The sequence below is a fragment of the Salmo trutta genome, chromosome 1 (genome assembly GCF_901001165.1).
Source record: "Salmo trutta chromosome 1, fSalTru1.1, whole genome shotgun sequence".
In the NCBI taxonomy this organism is placed as follows: domain Eukaryota; kingdom Metazoa; phylum Chordata; class Actinopteri; order Salmoniformes; family Salmonidae; genus Salmo; species Salmo trutta.
In genome coordinates, this window is record NC_042957.1 from 35,294,324 (window position 1) to 35,309,447 (window position 15,124).

Sequence of the window (15,124 nt, forward strand, 5' to 3'; positions counted from 1 at the left end):
AAATAAGTTCTCCTGTCACGGGAGTAGGGAAATAAGTGATGCTGAGTGAGCGATATGCAGGGCCGCAGAGGTGTGGCCCCCCCATCTCCAAGCTTGAGGAGCAGGCCGTGTGTGTGTGTGTGTGTGTGTGTGTGTGTGTGTGTGTGTGTGTGTGTGTGTGTGTGTGTGTGTGTGTGTGTGTGTGTGTGTGTGTGTGTGTGTGTGTGTGTGTGCGTGTGTGCATGTGAGTGTTTGCTTGTGAGTCTGTGTGTGTATGTGCCTCTTGTCTCTGAATGGAGTGCTAGGTCCTGCTGAGCAGATGAATAATGTAATGCCAAGTAAACACCATGGCCCAGCGGCCCGCCGCTGTAAAATGCATCAGTGAGGAAGCCAGTAAAATGTGCTGACTGAATATCAAGCTCCGAAAGCCTATGTGATCAAATCAAATCAAATTGTATTTGGCGCATGCGCCGAATACAACAGGTGTAGACCTTACAGTGAAATGCTTACTTACAAAGCCCTTAACCAACAATACAGTTTTAAGAAAAATGCCCCAAAAAAATAAGAAATAAAATAATTAAAGTTAGCAGTAAAATAACAGTAGCGAAGCTATATAATGTACAGGGGGTACCGGTTGTGGTGGTTAATGTCTTTACTATCAAATGAGGAGAGACAAACTTATCACACAAGTCAGAGTTATACTTCAACTAAATCTTTAATCACTTATTAATAAGGGAGCAGGTCAATACAACGCACACATATAAAGTGAATCGATTGAGTGCTCTCCGATAATGTTGGCTGGTCAACGATTCGAGCTCAGATGATTCGTTGAGAGCCCCGAGACAAAAGTACAAAGGTATTTTATAGCCAAGATACACCCCTTTCAACCTACATGACGAACAACAGATGTATAGAATGGGTCACAAGGTTAAGATTTGTATGAAAGACATCTGTAATTCATAGCAGACAGTATCTGCTGTGTCAACAGTTTTCATTGTGTAGAGACCAGTGTCTGGCCCTCCGACTCCATACTGGAGCCATGTCTCCCTGGTACGGTATAGAACAGAAACATTAACTCATGCTTTGGAATGCTCTTTAGGTTTTATCACCCAAAAGACATCGTAAATCTCCTGTCAGTGTTATCTCCCAGAGGCCCATCCTCAGTAGAACACACACACAATAGTTATAAGAATCCTCTATTCTGTTGCATAAAACAACCATTTGATACAATAAAAGTATTATAACATAATCTTGCAATTTTCCACCATACGGTTCAGAGTCAATGTGCGGGGGCACCGGTTAGTCAAGGTAATTGAGGTAATATGTACATGTAGGTAGAGTTATTAAAGTGACTATGCATAGATAATAACAGAAAGTAGCATCAGCAAAAAAAGAGGGGGGGGGGGGGGGGGGGGGTGCAATGCAAATAGTCTGAGTAGCCATTTGATTAGATGTTCAGGAGTCTTATTGCTTGGGGGTAGAAGCTGTTTAGAAGCCCCTGAAATGTGATGGCGTGACTTGCTTTGTTTATCACAGGGAAATAAAAACAGAGCCTGAAAATTGGCCAAACTCAAACCCCGTTGGATACAGGAACTCGTATCTGGCCCCTAACGGACTGGCTGTGCTTTAGGAATAAGATACAGCTCTGAGGCGGCACTGAATATCCACCATAGGAGAACAAAGGAACACGCTTCCCTTGTGAACTAAATCTGACTTGCTCTTGTTTGGTCCTCCTCAGACGCGGCTAACGGCCCCAGTGGTCCAGGGTACAGGCCGCCCCCGAGGACCAGAGAGGTGGTCATCAACGGGCAGACGGTGAAGCTCAAGTACTGCTTCACCTGCAAGATCTTCAGGCCCCCACGGGCCTCGCACTGCAGCCTGTGCGACAACTGTGTGGGTGAGTACTGTAGTCCTGAAAACAATAGGAGAAGCTAACTGACTCGATGGCTGTTCCATATGCATGACTTTTAAACCACCGTCTCTCTCCCATCTCTCTCTTTCTCTTTCCACTGTTTTATTTCCCTTTCTATCTGCTTCTCTCTTCTTTATTTCTCTATTCCACTCTTCCCCTTCCCTCTGTCCGACCACTTTTCTATTTCCCTTTGTCTAAACATACCTTTCCTCTCTCTCTCTCTCTCTCTCTCTCTCTCTCTGCAGAGCGTTTCGATCACCACTGTCCCTGGGTGGGGAACTGTGTGGGAAAGAGGAACTACCGTTTCTTCTACCTCTTCATCCTCTCCCTCTCCTTCCTCACTGTATTCATATTCGCCTTCGTCATCACACACGTCATCCTGAGTGAGTATAATACCGACCAGAGACTGAAACACACACACACACAAAGCGGTGATGCCCTGAAATACACACAACACTGTTTTTCCCCAAACAATGTCCCCCAGGTGCCCAGAACATACTCTTTGTTTTCCAGATAATATCATCAATGACAAGATGAGTGAATGCATAACACTGGTATTTCTCTCACACGTAATCAAGTTTTTTTTTTGCCCTAGCCTTCTCTAATTGTAACTCTAATTATCGTTACCCCATACACAGCAGTTGAGCCGAAGTTACCCACAACCAGGTTTTCAAGCGTATTTCACCGTCAGCAGTATCCACCCATAAACAAAGGGCCGCTAGCCCTGAGCAGCACTACCTCCGAGGGCACTTCATCTCGATCAGCACCACCTCCCACTTCCCCTCCGCCCCTCTACCTCTACCCCTCTTCAGAATACTACCCTCCCTCTCTCCCTGCTTCCCAGCGCCAGTGGAGGCTGGCTGTCAGGAAAGCTGCTGACACGGCTGGTCTCTCTCTCTATGGGGGAGAGAGGGAGCGCTGTTTGTGGTGCTTTACTGTACACACAGCTCAATCAAGCAGAGCAGAAGCAGGCCAGGGGTCGTATGTATCGAGCCTCTCAGAGTAAGAGTGCTGATCTAGGATCAGGTCCCCCCCATGTAATCTCATCTAAAAGGATGAACTGATCCTAAATCAGCACTCCTACTCTGAGATACACTGAGTTGTATACATACGGCCCCAGGGGTTTGCACAGTGCAACCCCAGTCTGGGGACCACCACTCACTGTGCAGAGAGAGAGGCAACGAACACATATCCTGGCTTTACTTACCTGTTTGTTTCTTAGCCATTTCCACAAATCCCACGATGGCTTTTCTGGGTGATTAAGGCTTTTCTACAGGCAATAACGAGTGGATTTAGGTTTAATCTGTATCAGTCATCAGCATTCGGCCCATTGATTACTGTGACTAACAGCGTCAGTTGTGGGTATTGATTTTGGTTAGTTCTTATTTTTAGTGTTTCTGTGTGTAGCCTAGAGATGGGGTTTGGGGAGCTTCTTCTGAACCATTAGCTGTCAGTCATTGTCTGCATCCCAAATGGGCCCTGGTTAAAAGTAGTGCACTATAGGATAGGGTGCCATTTGAGATGCACACATTCCCTGCTGAACCACAGTAGAGGTGTTTTGATCAAGACTAGAGTTCCTGGTAGAAAATCCTTGACCGATATTAGCCTATTGACCCTTCACATTTAGGCCTGACTTAAACCTATTTTGGTGCAGTCAGTGTGACTAGCATCAGTTACAGCTGAAGTCGGAAGGTTGGAGTCATTTAGGTTGGAGTCATTAAAACACGTTTTTTAACCACTCCACAAATTTCTTGTTTGGCAAGACTTGTTTGGCAAGTCGGTTAGGGCCTCTACTTTGTGCATGACAAGTAATTTTTCCAACAATTGTTTACAGACATATTTTTTCACTTATAAATCACTGAATCACAATTCCAGTGGGTCAGAAGTTTACATACATTAAGTTGACTGTGCCTTTAAACCTGCTTGAAAAATTCCAGAAAATGATGTCATGTCTTTAGAAGCTTTAGATAGGCTAATTGACATCATTTGAGTCAACTGGAGGTGTATTTCAAGGCCTACCTTCATTCTCCGTGCCTCTTTGCTTGACATCATGGGAAAATCAAAAGAAATCAGCCAAGACCTCAGAAAAAAAATTGTAGACCTCCACAAGTCTGGTTCATCCTTGTGAGCAATTTCCAAATGCTTGAAGGTACCACATTCATCTGTACAAACAATAGTACGCAAGTATAAACACCATGGGACCACACAGCCGTCATACCGCTCAGGGAGGAGACGTGTGCTGTTTCCTAGAGATTAACGTACTTTGGTGCGAAAAGTGCAAATCAATCCCAGAACAAGAGCAAAGGACCTTGTGAAGATGCTGTAGGAAACATGTACAAGTATCTAAATCCACAGTAAAACGAGTCCTATATCGACATAACCTGAAAGGCCTCTCAGCAAGGAAGAAGCCACTGCTCCAAAACCGCCATAAAAAAGCCATGGGGACAAAGATCGTACTTTTTGGAGAAATGTCCTCTGGTCTGATGAAACAGAAATCTAACTGTTTGGCCGTAATGACCATCGTTATGTTTGGAGGAAAAAGGGGACGCTTGCAAGCCGAAGAACACCATCCCAACCATGAAGCACGGGGGTAGCAGCATCATGTTGTGGGGGTGCTTTGCTGCAGGAGGGACTGGTGCACTTCACAAAATAGATGGCATCATGAGGAAAGGAAAATTATGTGGATATATTGAAGCAACATCTGAAGACATCAGTCAGGAAGTTAAAGCTTGGTTGCAAATGGGTCTTCCAAATGTACAATGCCCCCAAGCATACTTCCAAAGTTGTGGCAAATGGCTTAAGACAACAAAGTCAAGGTATTGGAGTGGCCATCACAAAGCCCTGACCTCAATCCTCTAGAAAATTTGTGGGCAGAACTGAAAAAGCGTGTGCAAGCAAGGAGGCCTACAAACCTGACTCAGTTACACCAGCTTTGTCAGGAGGAATGGCCAAAATTCACCCAACTTATTGTGGGAAGCTTGTGGAAGGCTACCCGAAACGTTTGACCTAAGTTAAACAATTTAAAGGGAATGCTACCAAATACTAATTCAGTGTATGTAAGCTTTTTACCCACTGGGAATGTGATGAAAGAAATAAAAGCTGAAATAAATAATTCTCTCTACTATTATTCTGACCTTTCACATTCTTAAAATAAAGTGGTGATCTAACTGACCTAAGACAGAGCATTTTTACTAGGATTAAATGTCAGGAATTGTGAAAAACTGAGTTTAAATGTATTTGGCTGAGGTGTATGTAAACTTCTGACTTCAACTGTACGTAGACATGTTTTTCCAGACATGAGAAATACAGACATTAACAGGCGTTTGAGTCGGAGGCAGAATAATCTCCTTTCGGAGCATACAGCTTCTTGTCCTACTGTGAGTACTGTGAAGCAGCTCTGAGATATTCCGTCACCAGGACTGAGAAGCTCTAATTCAGTGGGAAGTAATGCTGTGTATGTACTGACTAGCTCATCATCATGGTGCTCAGCGGACCTTTGGATGTTCCCCCTCCTTACGTAACAAACCCCCGTCGTTTCTCTGCTCTCTCTGCTCTCCGCAGGATCCAACCGGACAGGCTTCCTCAGCGCACTCAAAGACAGCCCTGCCAGATATCTTTTTACTGGGGGGGAGAGTGTGTATGTGTGCGTGCGCACATTTAGATGTTGGACTTCTTTATTTCTGTTTATATACTCGCCCTTTAAGTGGAAGGAGATAGCCGAGAACGTCATTAGCATGATCTCTGAATGGCAGATAACACTGCCCTTATCTCCCTCTTTCCAACTGTGGGAGTCATCTAAAGGTTATCATCAAATCATCAAATCAAATTATATTTATATAGCCCTTCGTATATCAGCTGAAATCTCAAAGTGCTGTACAGAAACCCAGCCTAAAACCCCAAACAGCAAGCAATGCATGTGAAAGAGGCACGGTGGCTAGGAAAAACTCCCTAGGAAAAACTCCCTAGAAAGGCCAAAAACCTAGGAAGAAACCTAGAGAGGAACCAGGCTATGAGGGGTGGCCAGTCCTCTTCTGGCTGTGCCGGGTGGATATTATAACAGAACATGGTCAAGATGTTAAAATGTTCATAAATGACCAGCATGGTCAAATAATAATAATCATTGTAGTTGTCGAGGGTGCAACAAGCACGTCCGGTGAACAGGTCAGTGTGAGTTATCACTCACACACTCTCAGTTTCACACACACACTAACACACACTCAGAAACGATAAACACCATTTGAGGCGGTAAATGCTGCACTGTAAATTGTAGTGCAGGTTTTGGTTTGATTTGAGGGGAGTGCTAGATGCCGATATTTCATTTCCATTAGGGAGCAGCCAGATGCACTGCCTCTGTTTCCATTAGTCCCCATCCAGCCACCCCGCTGCTTTTCTGAGAATCATGCAGCTGTCACGCATCATTTGGGCCTTGATCGCACACACACAGGCAGGCCCCCTATACACACACACACACACACACACACACACACACACACACACACACACACACACACACACACACACACACACACAGGCAGGCCCCCAGTCAGCCTGCAGAAAGGCAACGGATCTGACACGCACACAATCAGAGGGCTGAAATACACTAAATAAATGACAGGGAGAGAGAGAGAGTCATTGATGTGCCTTGTGTGTGGCACATGCGTTGGGTTAGATGTGTTTGTATGCATTGACCGTGTATGTTAGTCGATTGGCTGGTATGTATCCACTTTGCCTGGAGTCATTCAGGACATTACAGAGGACATAGAAGTTATTTCATGTAGCCGTACCACATGTTTCGAGCATTGCCGAGTCTTCTGGTAGTCCGTGCCACTATGTCCAACTCTGTGCATTAGCATGGTCAAGTGCAAGAGCTCTCTCCATCTCTCACCCACATTTAGATGCTGTTCATGTCAACTTGGTCTAATTGATTGATGCATGCATTTTACATTTACGTTTTATTCATTTAGCTCTTACCCAAAGCGACTTAACGTTTGTGCATTCATCTTACGATAGCTAGGTGGGACAACCACATATCACAGTCATAGTAATTACATTTTTTCTCTCAAAGTAACTATCAGAAAAGTCAGAGCTAGTAAGGGGGAAAAAAGTGTGAGTGTTAGTTCACAAAAGTATTTGATTTATTTATTTTGTGGAGAGGTGTGAGGAGGGGGTCTGAGGGGGAGGGGGGCGCTGTGGGATTATTTAAGATACTCTTTGAAGAGGTAGGGTTTCAGATGTTTTTATAAGATGGACAGGGACTCTGCTGTCCTAGTTTCAGGGGGAAGCTGGCTCCACCATTACGGTGCTAGGACAGAGAAGAGCTTTGACTGGGCATGCATGCATGCATGGGTTTTGCGTTGCCATGACAACACATAGGTTGTTATGGTGATGGTGGTCTCTCTTCCTTGACTGTTTGTCTCACTGTGCTGGAGGTGCTGGTGTGCTTCTTCTCGGTGTGGTCCATTGTGGGCCTGTCGGGCTTCCACACCTACCTGATCAGCTCCAATCAGACCACCAATGAGGATGTGAGTACACACACAAACAAGTACACAGATGTACGTACACACAAACAAAGACACACTCACACACTCACACACACACACACACCACATCTCTTCCCCCTCTTTCTCTATCAGTCTTTGACTTTGACTGCTGATAACAATTCTGTCTCGCATTAAGGGTCATTTCATGCTTGGGCCTCCATGTAATAAGTCGCTGGCATGATTTTTTTCACTTACGCTGCTGAGGTTCTGGTAGATTGAACACTCCAGAATCCTCCCTAATCCTTCTTAACTGTCTCATCTGGTCTGATTGGTCAAGTTCCACTGTCCTCCAAGAGTTTCTGAATTTCTCTTCACTTAAGTTTTCTCCTCAATTCATTAACCTTGGTTGGAGAGCGAAGTAGCTGCAGTGTTCTCCTTCCTTTGCACTGATTGGTCATGTTCCCTCTCCAGATTAAAGGGTCGTGGTCGAACAAACGGGCGAAGGACAACTACAATCCCTACAGCTACGGGAACATCCTGACCAACTGTTGTGCTGCCCTCTGTGGTCCTCTTCCACCCAGGTGAGTTGCTCTCTGCCAGGGCCAAGCTAACAGCAAGGCTGGGTCGTGTTCAGTTGGGAGAAAAATTTTTGAAACAGGGAGGTACTTGCTGAAACGTATCAAATGAGAACTCAGCCTTTTGTTTTTGCTATGGTGTGCACAAGAGTTGTGGACTTGAGTCACATGACTTGTCACAAAATTGATGACTTGAAACTCGACTTTCTAGAGAATAAAATAACTTGAGACTTGACTTGGACTTGAAACCTCAAGACTCTACTTTGACTTGAGACTGATGACTTTAAATTATCTAGCCAGGTTTTGTAATGTTTTGTCACTCATTTTTTGGCACAGAGTCTACGTGGATTACTTTACATGCAGTCAGAGACAGTAGCCGCAGCATCGCCCTTGGCTAGTAAAACACACACTCAGCCCTCTGATTGGACCAGCAAACTGTCAATCAACACAGGTCGGATGAGCTAGCAAACGGATTGCTGATTTGCTGTACAGGTATAGGATCGGGTGCAGCGCAAACATCAACATGTAGGGAGAGAGGATTGCTATAATAAATAAATATGCAACTCCAAAAATTGTTTGGTGATCAAGAATATTAACTGTTTACTTTGCAAGCTTACCAGCAATGGGGCAACCATTCCGAGCATATGCCTACTGGTCTTTTGTAATGTAAAAACAGCTCTCATTGATAATTTACTTATAAAGCTTGCATTTGGAATTTGTTGGTAAAATTGAATCATTACTTTGACGAAGACGCACCATAGGCGCCAGTGGAGAGTGATTTTTCTCTTGATTAAATGTTTTCTGTTGCTTTCACACATTTAAATGCATATGTGGTAAATCTATATTCCATATAATACTACAATCATTTCTAGCGTTTCATCATTCCATCCCCGTACCGTTTATTGCAACACTTATTTCTGTTTCATGTTTGATAGTTATGTCGGAAGTTCCATGTGCCTGTGTCCTATGTCTCTGTCATTTTTGTTGTGCGTAGTAGGAGCACACTCGCCTCAGTGCACATAGAAGTAGGCAACATGGCCTGCGTTCCATAAGAGAAAATGATTGTTCCATGTATGCGTAGTGTTTAAATATCAGTAATAATCATTAAGTCTGATTAAGACGAATGTACCAATGGATGTGGAAATGGTCTTTTACATTGTAGAACAAGCTGATTGGTTGGAATTGCCAATTGGGTGCCAAGTTCTTATATTACCTGTTTGAGCTCCTGTTAGACAGATTCCATTTGATTTCTCAAGGGGAGGCTGTGCAGTCTTGCCCTCTACCTGTGTCAATTCAGATAGGACTGGTCCAAGGAAAATTCCACCCAAAACACAAATCATCCACGTATGATGGAAAATGCATCATACGGGGATGATTTATGTATTTTGAATGTTACATATCTTGAAAACTTGATTGCTGACATGCAAAACATTTTGGGACTATGTCAACAATCGACTAATGAAACAAAAGATGATTTTTGGGTGGAGTTTTCCTTTAAGCCTGATACAGAGACTATTTCTTTTAGGCTGTTGTCCGTGTATATTTGGTAAATCTACTTGTATATTTTGTATGATATGACTCTTTCACGATTGGATAACCAAAGTCCCTATTTTACAATTACATAGGCTAATCAAAATATGTTGTAGACAAAATAATGAAAAGGGCTGTCTGGTAGCCTCAATAAACAGACAAAGATTTGTAGTTGAACAAGCCGTTTCATGTATAGATTTTTTTTAACTTGACTTGACTTAAATAACTTGACTCGACTTGCACTTGGAATGCACAACTTGGACTTGACTCAAGTCTTGACCCGTTCTACTTGGGACTCGACTTGTGACTTGAGACTTGCTTGGGACTTTAATAATAGCAACTTGGTCCCACCTCTGGTATGCACTAATGAGCACACACCCTGCACTGAGGATCCTCACCAGTCACGACTGTAGCTATAAGGGATTTTAGATTCAGCTCTCAATCTCTCCCTCCTCCTCCTCTCCCCTTGTCACGTCCTGACCATAGTAAGTTGTTATTTTCTATGGTAGCGTGGTCAGGGCGTGACAGGGGGTGTTTATCTGTTTTTGTATGTCTATGTTCAGTTCTAGTTTTTGTATTTCTATGTTGGTCGTTGTTTGGCATGACCTCCAATTAGAGACCGCTGGTTGTCGTTGTCTCTAATTGGAGGCCATATTTAAGTTGATGTTTGTCCCACATGTCCTTGTGGGTGATTATATTTTGAGTAGTGTGTTTTTTCCCTCTCTGCGTCATGGTTTCTTGTTTTCTGGTTGGTTTAGGTATTTATGTATTGCATCACGTTTCACTATAATAAATATGTGGAACACAAACGCTGCATCTTGGTCCGCTCCTTATAACAGCCGTGACACCCCTCCTCCATTCCTCTCCCGTTCTGCATTAGTCAGCACCGACAGAAGGAGCTCCACTTATGAGAATCACACAGCCTCCCACTGTTTTTAAAAAGCAGCACTTTCAATCAAGATATCCATCAGCGCACGCAGGAGTAATTACTGTACACTCTGTTTCTGCTGTCTTTCGAGGGAACTTGAACTAGCTTTGTCTTACACGTTATTGGGGATGAGCTCAGCACATTGTCTGCGTCCCTAATAGCAACCTATTCCCTATGTGTAGTGCACTATATAGGAAATAGGGTGCCATTTGGGACACATCCATTGTTAGCATCCTCACAGCATACCGTTGGTTATGACGTTTAACATAAATGGTCTGGCTAGAGGAGATAATGTCGTTCAGCCATGCATTTATGGAGTAATTGGTGTGAATTTAGTGTCAATGTTATTTTTGGCACTAATTTCACTCCATACACATTACGATACCCTCAGATACAAAATCAGGTTAGTTTGTCAAACATCTGGTGGAGAAACATTTATCATTGATTCATTAGCAAGTTCTATTACATGAATGGGTTACAACTGACTTGAGAAGAGTTGAGCATTGGGATGTGTAATAATAGTTGAGTTATTTGTAAGGTTTGTTCAGTAGGTAGGTACAGGTAACTGCCAAAAAATGGAAGCACTTGAGTAAATGAGGGATACAAAGTTTACTGAATGCAGGTGCTTTCACACAGGTGTGATTCCTGAGTTAATTAATCAATTAACATCCCGTCAAGCCATAGTGCTAGGCAAGCCATTATTTTGGCTACCATGGTTATGCCCCTATAGGATGACAATGCCCTCATCCACAGGGCACGAGTGCCACTGAATGGAGTTTTAGGATGAAAAACGATGTAAACCAAATGCCATGGCTATCTGTCACCAGATCTCAACTAAATTAAACACTTGTGGGAGATTCTGGGGTGGCGTCTGAGACAGTGTTTTCCACCACCATCAACAAAACACCAAACGATTCAATTTCTCATCGAAGAATGGTGTCGTATCCCTTCAATAGAGTACCAGACACTTGAAGAATCTATGCCAAGGTGCATTGAAGCTGTGCTGGCTCGTGGTGGCCCAATGCCCTATTAAGACACTTCATGCTGGTGTTTCCTTTATTTTGGCATTTACCTGTACATTGGGTTGGATCCTCTGGGAATTTCACACATCATTAACACATTTGCCGTTAACTCAAGGGAATGTATTGGGGATCGTTCTCCATCTGGAGACAGGTGGCTGTTCTGTGTGTGGGTATGTATGGAGGGATGGGGCCTGGAGGCTTCTCACACACACTCAAACAGACACACAGCCACTTTTGCAGGCACACACACATCCAAACAAACTCACACATGCTCTTGCCGACACACACACACTTCAAGACCTCTGCACCTCTGCTCATGTCCCCTGTCTTCTCTACCTAGTCTTATTGACAGAAGAGGCTTCATCCAGTCAGACACACCCCAGCCTGTGTCACACTCCAACGGAAGCAGCATGTACGCCGCCACCCAGCTTCACACTCACATGGTAGGTTGTGTGTGTGGTTCTTTATGCATTCTGTAAAGAGATGTTTAGTGTTTGACAGGACTGAGTTGACAGTTCAGTATTTATATCTACTGAGAAACGCTTTGAAATACATTTTTCGCTGCAAGTGATCAGACTCCCCCCTTTTAAGGATCGGACCCTTTTTATCAATTTTCGACTAAAATTACATACCCAAATCTAACTGCCTGTAGTTCTGGACCTAAAGCAAGGATATGCATATTATTGATACCATTTGAAAGGAAACACGTTGAAGTTTGTGGAAATGTTAAATTAATTTAGAAGAATATAACACATTAGATATGGTAAAAGATAATACAAAGAAAAAAACGATGAATTTTTTTGTATTTTGTTTTTGTATCATCTTTGAAATGCAAGAGAAAGGCCATAATGTATTATTCTAGCCAGGCGCAATTTAGATTTCGGCCACTAGCAGTGTATGTGCAAAGTTTTAGACTGATCCAATGAACCATTGCATTTCTGTTTGAAATTTTGTATCAAGGCTGCCCAAATGTGCCTAATTGGTTTATTAATATATTTTCAAGTTCATAACTGTGCACTCTCCTCAAACAATAGCATGGTATTCTTTCACTGTAATAGCCACTGTAAATTGCACAGTGCAGTTAGATTAACAAGAATTTAAGCTTTCTGCCAATATCAGATATGTCTATATCCTGGGAAATGTTCTTGTTACTTACAATCTCATGCTAATCACATTAGCCTACGTTAGCTCAGCCGTCCCGCGGGGGACCCACCGATCCTGTAGAGGTTTTAATACTGTATGTCAGTAACTCACTCAAGGGCTCTCGCTTACAACTGACAAATTGAACCAGGCTTTGATGTTATTACAGGCCAACAGAGAGCAGTAATCTGTCTATATCCATGTCATTATTGGGCTCTGAACTTCTTTCTCTCTCTCTCTCTCGCTCTTACTTCTCTCTCTTTCTTGCTCGCTCTCTGCCGATGGCTGCCGTGGGCTTTACCCTCTGATCCAGAGTGCAGTATTTAATAGTAAATGAACACAGCTCATGTGTTTGTATTCATTAATTCAGCGGGGTGTAGCTTCTCACTTCTCACTCTGCTTTTAAGTGTGATGGATGAGGAACTCCTATCACCCTCACTCTGAATATATCCATGTTTTAAATCACCGGCACTCTGCTGAATAATGATGAATATAATTCCCCCAACGTCGGTGGATCCTCTCCCTACATTGCTATTCAAAAAGGTTGTTTTATATCTCAAGCAGAATAATCATAGTCTTCTGGATGGTTCCACATTTGCATACAGCCTTGTTTGAAGCTGGCAGCTGTGAGAACAAGTAACTTTGGCCATATGCCCGTGGAGAGATTATGAAAATGTGCTATTTTTTTTACTAAAATAATCAATTTTGGGCAATCTCAAAGTGTGTCGAGTTGTTTGAGTTGAAGTAGTGAGTTTAATTAAGTGTTGAGTTGATTTGATATGCTAATGTATCGGTAGTCATTGCATGTTCTATGTAAGACTTGTTAACTTCATGTTATTTTTCTTCTTTCTGTTTTGTCTGTTAACCTTTTTATTTGTGAGTATTTCCACTCCCATTATAATTTCCTTCCTTCATTTCCTGTCTCCCATCAAAAACATATAATTCTCCTACCGTTTCTTTTACCCCGTCTCTTATCTTCATTTATCTCTCTGTTTCACTTTCCCCGTCTCCTCAGTGTGACCAAGAGCACTGCATTCAGAGCACCAAATTCGTTTTGCAGGCTGCCGCCACCCCCCTGCTCCACAGCAACCCCGTCATGATTGGTGGAGGGGGACCCCCTTTCCCTGGGAAGAGTTCCTTGGTGGTCCCCTGTGCCTCCCTGGCCCCCAGCCAGCCCTCCCTGCCCTCCATGCCCGGGCTGAGCTGTACAGGGGACATGTTGACTCTGAGGGACCCAGACACCCACTGCCACCACCACCACTTTGCCAGCCCTGAGGAAACTCCCTCGCCCTCTGGCCCTATGCCTCTGACTTTGCCCTGCGCTGCCCACATGACCCACGGGGGACACATCAACCCGGCCCAGCTCTACGACCCTGCCAGCCAGGACTCTCTGCACGAGGACTCTGTCAGGGGCCTGGTCAAACTCAGCTCTGTCTGAGACTGGGCCCCACTGCCATTTCCCCCTGGCTCTTTGGAACCACTAGCCAGACTCTGTTAGCGTGCCAAATGGCACCCTATTCCCTATGTAATGCACTTCTTTTGATCAGAGCCCATGAACTCTGGTAAAAAGTAGTGCACTATATAGGGAATCGGTTGCCATTTGGGACGCAGCCTCTCCCCTCTCTATCTCTCCCTCCCGCCACACTCAGGACCAAAGCCATATTTCCCCTAACATTCCACCCGAGCCCTCCCTCCATCCCACCCAGATTTGCGCCCCCACCTGTTGAGTTAAGCTATTCTAGTGCCAAACAGACAGACCCTCAGTCTCCACTGCACCTGACCAGGACCAAAGTCACACTTCTGACTCCCACTTCCTCTTCACAGTAGTATAGCTGGTGCTCTACCAGGTGTCTACCAGGCCTGGATGCAGGTTCAGCCTTCTGCCAAATGTTCATGACTTGTGCTCTATTCTCCAATGACATGTAGAGGCAATCACCTACCTAGACCAGGCTGTGTCATTGTCCGAAAATGAGACTGAATCTCTCTTCTCTCTCTCAGCTAAAACCTACCAAGGCAGTTGCCATTTTGGTTTGCTGACATCTGAGGACACACACAGCGTGACACTTCCCTGGTTCTTCAGGTCTGTTGATTAGCTGGAAAGACATGAAACAGGACTTGTTTATAGTTTTCCATGTGTGTTGTGTGTCCTGAGTGGTGACACTCTTTTATACAGTAGTAATGGACACAGCCAATAAGTGTTAGCCCTGGCCACAGATGATGTCACTTCCTGTTTGAGATTGTGTCAACACTGTACGTGGTAATCGGTGGTGTTCATTAGTCAGTCCTGGTGTCTGTGTGACGCTAGTCGCATTACATTTTTGTTTTGTTCAAATGTGATGCCAAAACATCATGGCTGAATCCCAAATGTCACACTCTATTTAGTGCACTACTTTTGACAAGGGCCTATAGGGCTCTGGCAAAAGGACCGCACTATATAGGGAATAGGTTGCCATTTGGGATGTAGATAATATGTAGACTGTGCCAAGAAATTCTCATTGACTTCCAGCTTTATACATTAATGCCTGTGGATAATTAATAAATTCACATATTTTTATGTA

General features: G+C 43.8%; 1 protein-coding gene across 2 annotated transcripts in view; it reads left to right on the forward strand.

Annotated features, from left to right (window-relative positions):
* The window catches only part of LOC115194940 (probable palmitoyltransferase ZDHHC14), a 47,482-nt gene extending 32,358 nt beyond the window's left edge, over window positions 1-15,124 (forward strand). The window contains exons 3-9 of one of the 2 annotated variants that reach the window (XM_029754858.1): window positions 1,718-1,876; window positions 2,137-2,274; window positions 5,453-5,501; window positions 7,311-7,413; window positions 7,843-7,952; window positions 11,767-11,869; window positions 13,627-15,124. In XM_029754858.1, the coding sequence (XP_029610718.1) occupies window positions 1,718-1,876; window positions 2,137-2,274; window positions 5,453-5,501; window positions 7,311-7,413; window positions 7,843-7,952; window positions 11,767-11,869; window positions 13,627-14,004 (1,040 nt within the window). In that variant the 3' untranslated portion in view covers window positions 14,005-15,124. Of the gene's footprint in view, window positions 1-1,717; window positions 1,877-2,136; window positions 2,275-5,452; window positions 5,502-7,310; window positions 7,414-7,842; window positions 7,953-11,766; window positions 11,870-13,581 lie in introns of both variants that reach the window. The other variant, XM_029754855.1, reaches the window with a different exon arrangement.